Source organism: Mus pahari, chromosome 9 (assembly GCF_900095145.1).
Source record: "Mus pahari chromosome 9, PAHARI_EIJ_v1.1, whole genome shotgun sequence".
Taxonomy (NCBI): domain Eukaryota; kingdom Metazoa; phylum Chordata; class Mammalia; order Rodentia; family Muridae; genus Mus; species Mus pahari.
In genome coordinates, this window is record NC_034598.1 from 42,893,902 (window position 1) to 42,904,640 (window position 10,739).

The 10,739-nt window shown below is 46.7% G+C and overlaps 1 protein-coding gene across 1 annotated transcript in view; it reads right to left on the minus strand.

The window, feature by feature from the left end:
• The window catches only part of Trappc10 (trafficking protein particle complex 10), a 57,216-nt gene that overhangs the window by 30,080 nt on the left and 16,397 nt on the right, over window positions 1-10,739 (minus strand). Inside the window, exons 4-6 of the mRNA XM_021205022.2 lie at window positions 6,460-6,656; window positions 3,972-4,167; window positions 898-1,009 (exon numbers count right to left, since the gene is read on the minus strand). Coding sequence (XP_021060681.1) covers window positions 898-1,009; window positions 3,972-4,167; window positions 6,460-6,656 — 505 coding nt within the window. The remainder of the gene's footprint in view (window positions 1-897; window positions 1,010-3,971; window positions 4,168-6,459; window positions 6,657-10,739) is intronic.

Sequence of the window (10,739 nt, forward strand, 5' to 3'; positions counted from 1 at the left end):
AAAAAAAAAAAAAAAAAAAAAACAGGATGACCAGCAATTCTTTTATTGTTATGTCTATGTGTACCTGTCTGTGTATGCGCACATATGTGCACGTGGACATGTGACTAGCAATTCTTTTATTGTTATGTCTATGTGTGCCTGTCTGTGTATGCACACATATGTGCATGTGGACATGTGACTAGCAATTCTTTTATTGTTGTGTCTATGTTCAGAGAGTGTGCACACATGCGCATGTACATGTGGAGGCCAGAGACCAACACTGGATATCTTCTTCAATTGCTGTCTTATTTTATTAGGGTAGAGACTCTCACTGAACCCAGAACTTCCTGACTAGGTAAGATGGCTGACCAGTGAGCTCCTGGCAAAGGGTGATTAGCAAGCACTCCCCTGCCCCGCCCTGTCCTGAGGAGAGCTATAGGGATTCAGAGCTGGGTCTTGGGCTTAACCAAATGAGCACACTGGCCTAGTGCTGATGCTTTACCCACTAATGCATCCTCCAGCTTTCAATCGTTTATTTTGTGTGTGTTTTCGTTGTGCTAATTTGGCAATTTTAAAAGAAGAATTTTAAAATACCATTTAAGCGCTTGAAAGATCAAGGGCACAGTAAATGAACTCACAGAAGGACTCCTGAGGCCTGCAGACAGAGGGGAAGGACTTCTGAGTCAGGAACTATACAACCCCAAAGGAGTTTTGTAAATGTTTTCACTACTTGAAAAATCTTCTAAAATGACAGTGACTAATTCTTAATTATCTCTCACTTTATTTCCAATAGGAATGCGAAGACCCTCATAATTTGCATAAAACAACAACAAATGATAAACTGTAGAACAAACAGACTGGCTGAAATGAAGAGGGAAACTGCTGAACAACAGCATGGTGGCTGAAACATGGACTCACCCCCAGCTCCGAAGTTGACCACGTACTGTGAGAAGAGGGCATCCAGCTCGTCATACTGTACCAGGGCATCCTCAAACTGCTGTAGCATCTCAAAGACAAAGGCAAGCTCCTCCTGCCACCAAAAGACACCAGTCAGCTCCTAGAGCCACATCAGCAATGGAGGGCAGACAATTCTGTGTAAGAGGCTCAGCCAGTGATCACCAAGCCTCCACAACACTACGTCAGGACTCGCTCACATAGGAGGACAGAGAACAGAAAGGAGAAGGGAGAACAAGAGCAGGCCTAGCCTTCCAGCAGTACTGGGCACAGCTGGCCACAGGGGTACCTGTCCCAGGGGTACCACAGAGCCAGCCTCTTGCTTTCCCAGACACACAGCTGCCTAGTCTTGAGCTAGAATGTTCACTCCTAATCTCCACATAGCTTACTCTTTGGCCTCCCCCAGGCTGTCTGTGCCCCATGTTCAGTGAGGCGTCTGCTGGAGGCCCTAGCGCTCCTGACCCTGGCTGTTGATACCTTCCTTCTCTACTCTGACCAGTGTACAGTAAGCTCATGAGAGTCGTGAATGACATCAGCTAGCACTTGTGTGTGTAACACAAACAGCTGCTTAGTATCTGCTGAGTGAAATAACAGAGATGCCTGTGGAATTTTTCTTTCTGATTTCTATCACTGTACACGAAAGCAAATGCCAAGAGGACAAACATGTATAAATCTACACTAATGCAGACAAATGTGTGTGTAATGCTGACACACTCAGATTCACTCCATGTAGCTGCAGTCAGTGTTCCTATAGGCTGGAGCACCAGACAGCACTCCCTGGAGAGGGATCAGAAACACAGTCTCCAGCCTCATCATCTCTTCCAGTTGTAGCGAGGCTGAGCAGAAGTCTGGGTTCCTCATCTGGCTCTTTATGTGGATAATAAATTCCCTGGGCAGGGTTTGTGTAAGAGGACAAACTCATACTGTGCACACTCCTGGCACAGAAACTAGGCAGTGAGTTCAGCTGATACCCATAACCCAGACAGAAGCTACAGGAGCAGCTGGCTTAACCTTCGCAGCCCAGGCCCTCTCCAGTGTGTGTTCTGCTGTCTCTGAGAACCCTGGCAGACAGCGTCTCACAGACACTGATAGATGCTCCTAGCCTCCCCATCCCCTTTGAAATCAAGTGCTTTGCATGCTGAACACTTCAATAAATTAATCTTTTTCAACTGTAGTATTTGTTCTTCCTTTCAAGAAAGGCAGGTTCTCACAATGCAGCCCAAGCTGGCTTCAGACTTACCATCTTCCTGCCACCAGTCTCTAACACGTGCACTACATGCCCGGCTGGTCTGCAGCAGTGTGACCACTACACTCTTACATTTGCACAAGCAACACCCATAACCTTTCCATCCCTGAAGCTACAGATCTGCCACTACTACACAGCCTGACCATCCCTCCATTGCCTTGGTAACCTCTCTTCATGGTCTGTCTGAGAATTAGGCTGCCAGGAGAATTGCCCAGGCAGCAGCATACAACAGTGTAGGCTCCTATAATGAGCACAACACCCTCAGCCATGCCACACTGGGCTCTTTCCTCATTCACTCCACACTGCTTTCTTACTTTTAATCTGAATTACTTTTAGACTTACAAAAATGTTGCCAAGAAAACAGTGATTTATACTGAGCTCTTAGTCAGCTTCCTGCCACATTAACACCTCATATAACTGTAGTACCATTCTCAAATTCTGAACTCACCGTCTGTACAGTACTATTAGCTAGGCAGCCCTTACATGCACCTAACCCTTACTTATGTGTATGTGTGTTTCACTTAAGGAGTCCAGAGAAGAAGGTGTCAGTTCCCCCTTGGAGGTGGCGTTACAGACAGCTGTGAGCTGCCGTGCTGGTGGTTAAACCAAACCCTGGTCCTCTGCAAGAGCAGCTCTGCAAGTGCTCCTAACTAGTCAGCCACCACTCCAGCCATCTATCTGTCTTCATTCATCCATCAACCCATCTTCTCTTCTACCCATGTGTTCATCTATTCATCCACCAATCTCTCTCTCTCTCGCTCTCTCTCTCTCTCTCTCTCTCTCTCTGTCCCTATGCACCATGCATCCATCCTTCCACCCACACACCCACCTGCCTATGAAGCCCATCCAGCCATTCACCTAGCCACCCATGGACCCATCCATCTATCCATCCATCCACCCACCCACCCACCCATCCGTCACAGAGGTTCAAAATGACCTGCACCCTAATCCAGCAGCAATCTTCACCTAGCCATTCCCTTTCCTTGTCTGTAATTCCCAGACTAAGCTTACTAAACTTCAAAAGTGAGGACACAGGGCCATCAGAAAGGTATCCACAGTCACACAGAGAATGGGTAACACACTCAGATCCCCTCACCTGCACCAAAGCTTCCTAATCTCTCTTAGACAGATGCTCCAGAATGAGAGATAAAAACACATTTCTAATCTGAATGTGACTTCCATTTATTGAAAACATGCCATGTCTTCAGTCATGGGCACACTGCTATTTAAGCAGGAAGCGTGTGCTTTCTTGGTTCAAGGATGGTGAAAAGAGCAGGGAGCCCTAGAAGCAAGACTTCTGAGCCTGCACTACTGCTGCTCCACAGCCCATGGAGCCCCACCCACATGCCTTCTGTACACCCAAAAGTTTTCCTTTCAAAAACCAAAGGCTGACCGTAAATAACAATTTCGAAAGCCTAAATAATTTGGCAAATTCCAGTAAAGAACCAGCTTAACACAATTCTTTCCTGAGAGCCATGGGATGTTCCCAGATACCCATCCTTCAACTCCAGTATCTGGACAGTGGTGAACCAGCACGCCCAATCCTGGGCACCTCTACCTAACTCACAGCAGACTTCAGAAGTCACCGTGTCCAAATAAAACCAAGACAAGCCCGATGATCAGAACAGGGTGGGGCAGTGGTGAGCGCCTAGGCAGCAGGGGATCTTCAGAAATCAGTCACCTTCTGCATACAGCAGAGAAATGATAACACCCACTGTCAGCTACATGGTTGGCTCCAAAAGCTAGTAGGACCCAGCCCGAGAGCTGCCTCGTCCAGTCAGGAGGCCAGTACCTGAACCATGAAGTATTCGCAGAAGCTCCAGCCTGGCTCTGTCCTCTTTTCCCTCAAAGTCCGCATGTCATCCTCAAACTTGCCGAGATTTTTGGTGAAAGACATGAGCAGCAGAGTCCTGAGTTTGGTCAGGAAGGCATTCCAGGATTCCTGAGTTCGAGAAGAGTCCTTCAAAGGGTCAGAGAGCACAACACACCTGCAGAGACATGAAAGACAGTCTGGGAAATCCTTGGGGCATAAACACCTGCTTGGCTGAGCCTCTTTCCCAAACCCCCAACTGCCTGCCGTTTTCTGTCTTCAATCAGTGAAAATCGTCAGGGAGGGGCCCAGGCAGTTCACAGCTAATAGGCATTGCAAAGGTTTCTAAAGGTTTCAAAGTCTGTAGCAGCATGGACAGGAATCAGAGTGAGACTGAAAAGAGGTGGACCTGCAGGGCCGGTTGTATTACAGGAGCCACACCACCCTCAGCTCCCAACCCTCATCCTCACAGGCTCCTTATGCTGACAGAATGAAGCCAAGCTATCTCAGCTTGACACGGGAGGCCCAGGCCCAACCGCAGGACCAGTTTCAACCCCTCATGCTCCAGTCTGGGTCACTGAGCAGCCATACTTTCTCTTTCCTCCAGCACTCGGCAGCTCACCTGACATCAATCCCACACTAACTCCACTCCACAATCACAGCAGTACATCCTGGGAGGCCTCTGCAGTAAGCCCTGGCTGTCCCCCAGAGATATGCCTCTGCCACCACACCTCGACCGTAAGGACAACATTAAGAAGCAAGACAGATACAGTTGACAGATAGGTATGATGCAAGAAGACTGTGCCAATGATGTAAATAAACCTAAACTCAGAAATGATTTTAAAATCTGGATGCAATGGGCATCAATAGTTCTCCTTAATAAGTATTGTATTAAGCTGCTAGCAAACAGTGAGATGAACCAACCCTGTGCTCTAACACAACCTCAGGAGACAGCAGCCTCTATGCAACACCAAAAGGTGAGGCAACATGGAAAAGCCATCCCTCCCATTATCTACCCAGTAGGCACTGATCCCTCTCAGAAGGGCAGAGGCCAGGGCCAGTCACCCCTGATGTCACCTCCCAACGGGCGCTGCATTCACCCAGCTCAGCACCCATCCCATGGCACTCTCAGGAGCTGCAGCTGCCAACACCCTTGCTGAGCAGCAGCACAGTCTCCCGTAGCCTTCACAGTACAGGATGGAAACCCACAACACAACAGCACACGTGAGGCAGGGCTTTCCTTCAGCAGCCCACTGCCTACATAGTCTACGCTGCATGACACTACTACTCCCTTGTCCCTTCTTAGGCCTTTCCACTCCCACGCTCTCTACACCATCATCTGTTTGCATGATTAACAAGACAGAGCCCAGCACAGCTAGTGATGTGAGGAATGGACACTGATCAGGAGTGCAGTAGTGTCTCCCAGGGCACAGAAGACCAGAGCAGCTGCTAACAGGGGCACATGTGAGGAGGGCCTCAGAAAGACCCCGATGCTCCCACTATCTTAGACAATCCCTGAGTTGGCATCTGACTCAGCAGTATTTTGCCAAAGGTGTGAAGAATGCCCAGAACCTATAACCAAGCAACTTCCCATTAAGGAGCAGATTCTAAGGAAGTAGTTAAGGACATTCACAGGATCTGGGCTGGAAAGACATGAATGTCTGCAGGAACAGTAAGCAAACAAGAGTCCAACAGTCCTTGAGGTTTCTGTGTATGAACTGTGTAAATAATGTACATGGATGTGTTGTCCTATTATGTACTCACTAGCAATAATGGGAAATACACAGAAAATTCCCAATGTACTAAGTGATAACAGCAGCTATCAATGTTGCATAGAAAATGACAGTGTTCTAAAGAGATGCAGAGGAACCGGAAGCAGAGAGCTCTGGGCTGCTTTCCCACTCACTTCATACATGCTCTACTTCCCAGCCAAGCCCGGGCCCCCAGCACCTCCCTCAGGCCCCCAAAGCAGGCTGGCGGACTCTTATAGGCTCTGCAGCATGGGGACCCTCCGACGGTGGCAATGACCTTGGGAATGAGAGCATATCGCACCAGGGCATCTCCGAGACGAGTCAGCACACAGCCACCTGGCCGACTGGGCCTGCAGTGCTAAGGAGAGGAAGTCCCAGCAGGCCAGAGGAGCAGTAAGACACTACAAGGAAGGGATGAAGCCGCTGCTCTGCAACTTCCTTCCAGGAACTTTTAAAAACTGGACTATAAACAGAAATGCGTGTCCCATGGCTAAAATCTATTTGAGGAATTCTACCCTATTCAAGGACTGATCTTCCCCAGGGCCACCTGGCCCAGAAGCCTCTCCCCCTAGGCTGTCCGCCTGGAGGTGAACTGCTAGGCCAGGAATTACAGAGGAGGGGTTTAGGGGAGGGATCCAGTACCCTCTGTAGTTTTCTAGACTGCCTGAGTCAATGGCTATCACTAACATCAAAGTGGATAAAATGCAAGACACACTTACCTGTCACTCTGTTTATTACAAAAGTCATTTCTTATTTTGTCCACAATAGAAGTTCGGGGAAGGATGTTGGTTTTGTTTTTTTTCTTGGCATCATTTTCAACTACCACTATTAGCCAGTCAACAGAGCTATGAGCTTTCAGAACATTCTGCCACTTGGTGAGGTCGTCTTTTACCGTAGCTTTGTACACTTCAGTATCCTAAAAATAAATAAGTCACTGTGAAGGCGAGCTCCCCAATGCCCTTTTGTCTCTAGGAACAGGGAGGGTGTCAGTAACAAAGAGCCACTAGCCACAGCATTTTAACACACTGTGGCAGCCAGAGGGTGAACCAAGTGGGTGTCTCAGAACTGGCATATTCTGGCATCCAAAAGCATAAGATACAGTACCAAGGGCTGAAGAGCTGAGGAGATCACCCAGGGTGCTATTGCCCAAGAGCCAAGGAGAAGCTTTAGTCAGAGCTCTGTGCCCAAGCCCCGTAAGGCTGTCATTGTCATTAGTCAGCCAGGACCCTAGCTTCTTGCTCTCAGGAAGCCCTGGAATCCTGATCCAACTTCAATGCCCCTTGATTTCATAAAAGCCAGAGAGATCACCCAGCTCCCTCATGCTGTCCCAGCTCACAGGAGCTGACAGGAAGCTGCTCAACTCAAAACAGCTCCACTTCTCTCTCCCAGAACTAACCCAAGTGGTGAGAGAAAGCAGTCCTCCCTAATACAGTACATGCTGCAACACTAATACTATAGAGGCTACGGCAGAGCTGCAAGGCTGAAGTTAACACAGCATCAACTACACAGGGAGAGCCTGTCTCAAAACACAAAACAAAGCTGGGCAGTGGTGGTGCATAGCTCTGATCCCAGCACTTGGGAGGCAGAGGCAGGCGGATCTGAGAGTTTGACGCCAACCTGGTCTACAGAGTGAGTTCCAGGACAGTCAGAGATACACAGAGAAACCCTGTCTCAAAACAAACAGGAGCTGGTGAGATGGCTCGGTGGGTAAGAGCACTGACTGCTCCTCTGAAGGTCCTGAGTTCAAATCACAGCAACCACATGGTGGCTAACAACCACCCATAATGAGATCTGATGCCNTCTTCTGGTACGTCTGAAGACAACTACAGTGTACTTATGTATAATAATAAACAAGCAAACAAAATAAAAAACACTGAAAAATCAAAAAGGACAATCCTTATCAGGATAATTTCAATGAAACAGCAATACCATTTACAATGACCCCAAGAACTAAACTAAGGGGGCATGGGGGAGTTGGACAGTGCAAAGCCTCTGTGAAGTTATGACTAAGGTTATAACAGGGTAAAAAGGAATACAAACTCACTGCATGCTCCTAGGTTCAAGAAAACTTACCACTATTAAATTCTTCTTGAATCAATAGTAAATTAAACAAGGCAACTTCAATCAAAACTCCCATGCCCTCCACCCCACCCTTCTCTCTTCCTTCTTCCTGTCTCTCCAACTAGCCACCACAGTGTAAAACCTTACACTACACTGTGTAGTAATTTAGTTCTACTGTGCTTATAGATCTGCAGCAGAAGGTGAGGTGCAGAGCTGTGTTTTAAGGCTGGGAGACAGAACACAGTGGGTGAGTCTCTAATGGCTTGGGCCTCCTCATGGCTTTCTGAGAGCTTCCTATGACAGTGACTGGGGTCTGGCCAGCAAAAGGTATTGATTGCCTTAAAAATCACAGCCACACAAGCTGAACTAGAAGATATAAAGACCCAGCCTCTTGATGAGGAAAGTCCCTGGCATGCAAAAAAGTAATGTTGGGCAGGGCATCCTGGAAAACACGCCTTACACTCGTGACATCCAGAAGAGAACATGCGTGTCAGCAGAAGTTCATTTTAAATATTTAGAGGCTCTCTCTGTGCTCTCTCTTCCAACCTTAACACTATATACTATGTAAGAAAAACTGACTCTGACACACCACAACCAACAGAGCTGAAGTAGTCACATTGGTGTATACACAGAACATGGTTTGAATAGAGTTGAAGTTTCTAATAAAGGAGGAGACTATTAGGAAAATCATACCATGCCAATCTGCTGTTCATTTAGACAAGAAGATTGGATGTCTGAAACCCTCAACCCATAACTCTGACCTGCAGAAAAATAACGTGCAGCTTCCAGACCAAACACAAGTGACAAGGTACAGAGTTACCAAAAGAAATTAAGGGAAGATCAATTTTTTTTTAAAGATTTATTTAGTTATTTTATGTATAACAGTACACTGTAGCTGATTTCAGACACACCAGAAGGCATCAGATCCCATTATAGATGGTTGTAAGCCACCATGCGGTTGCTGAGAATTGAACTCAGGACCTCTGGGAGAGCAGTCAGTGCTTTTAACTGCTTTAGCCATCTCTCTAGCCCCAAGATCAACTCTTATTTCAGACACAAGACCTTCCTGAGTAGGACACACTATCTAGAAACCATCTTTGGCAACCACATGCTTCACTCCATAAAAATTAATCTAGCTACAGAGGCATGTGCCTGATACTGCCAATACACCCATCTCAAGGAGTAGGAGAGAGGACCAGATCATGCCACCACCAGACCACAGAAAACAGGACACAAGCCACAATACAAGGGACTCTGCAACACATGGGAAGACAACTCTTATGGACCCACATTTTGCTATCACAATCTGAAAAATGGAGTCACAGAGAAAAACCAAGTGACATAAAGCAGAAATAGTCAAACAACTCTTTGTGACCACAATACAACCAAACTATCAAGGTATAGCTGTATCTAGAAACTGAAAACACTTTCTAAGTAACTCTAGTAAAGGCTACTACATGTGCTAGCCTGTATTGTTAATCAAACAGAAAATAGAGAGAATTTATTGGGCTGGGGAGATAGCTCAGTGGTACAGCACTTGCCTATACTGTGTGAGGCCCAGTACCTCACATATATACACAACAACAATAATGACCATGTCGGAAAAACAAGATATATTTAAAGTAGTAACCAGAGGAAAATTCATAACGTTAACAATCTGTTATCAATTAAAATTTAAGAATAAAATATAGCCGGGCGTGGTGGCACACGTCTCTAATCCCAGCACTTGGGAGGCAGAGGCAGGCAGATTTCTGAGTTCAAGGTCAGCCTGGTCTACAAAGTGAGTTCCAGGACAGCCAGGGCTATACAGAGAAACCCTGACTCAAAAAAACAAAAAACAAAAAACAAAAAAAAAAGAATAAAAAGAATAAAAATATATACATTTCAGAAATGTAAAAAATAAACAGAAGAACAAACTATATGAAAATGAAAGAACTGAATGTGGTAGAAAACAGAGTTGCCATCCCACAGTCAAAAACTGACCCAGAATTGTTCCTGTCTAAAAAAACTGCAGGGACTAAAATGAAGAAGAGACTGAGGGAAGGGAGGTCCAGTGTCCAGCCCTAATTGGAATCCAGCTCAAGGGAATGCCTGGGGTCCTGACACTATTACTGATGCTATGGTGTGCTTACAGACAGGAGCCTAGAATGGCTGCCCTCTGAGAGGCCCAACAAGCAGCTGAAAGAGTCAAATGCAGATATTAGCTTCCAATCAATGGATAGAAACTGGGTATCCCTATGGTTGAATTAGGGAAAGGCTGGAAGAAGCTGAGGAGGGGGACCCCATAGGAAGATCAGCAGTCTCAACTAACCTGGACCCATGAGATCTCTCAGACACTGAGCCACTAACCAGGCAGCATACACTAGCTGATCTAGGCAGCATACACTAGCTGATCTAGGCAGCATACACTAGCTGATCTGAGACCCCAGACACATATACAGCAAAGGACTGACTGGTCTGGCCTCAGTGAGAGAAGATGTGCCTAACCCTCAAGAGACTTGAGGCCCCAGGAAGTGGGGAGGCCTTGGTGGGCGCCGAGCATGCATGTGATACACATACACACGTGCAGGCAAAACACTCAAACACATAAGATAAAAATAAAAATAAATGGTACCAATGCTTAACTCTCATAAGGACAGCACAAAAAGAAAGATACAGAGCAATCTTATGTGACTAGAGCAGAAGTGAGTTTCTCCAGTATCATGCTGAAAAAGCAAGTCTGACTAAGATGGGCCTACGCTAGAACTGCAGGCCTGCCTTCATGGGACAGCCTGACTCACAGACACATGGAGGAAGCTGTGGGGTTACTTCTACCTTGTCTATCAAAGGACATTCCTAGGTTAAACTCGTGAGACAAATGGGAGTGGATGCTGTCAGCTTCATGTGAGCATGTGCCCAGCCCTACTACTGGAGAAAACATCCCACAAAGAAGGTCAGG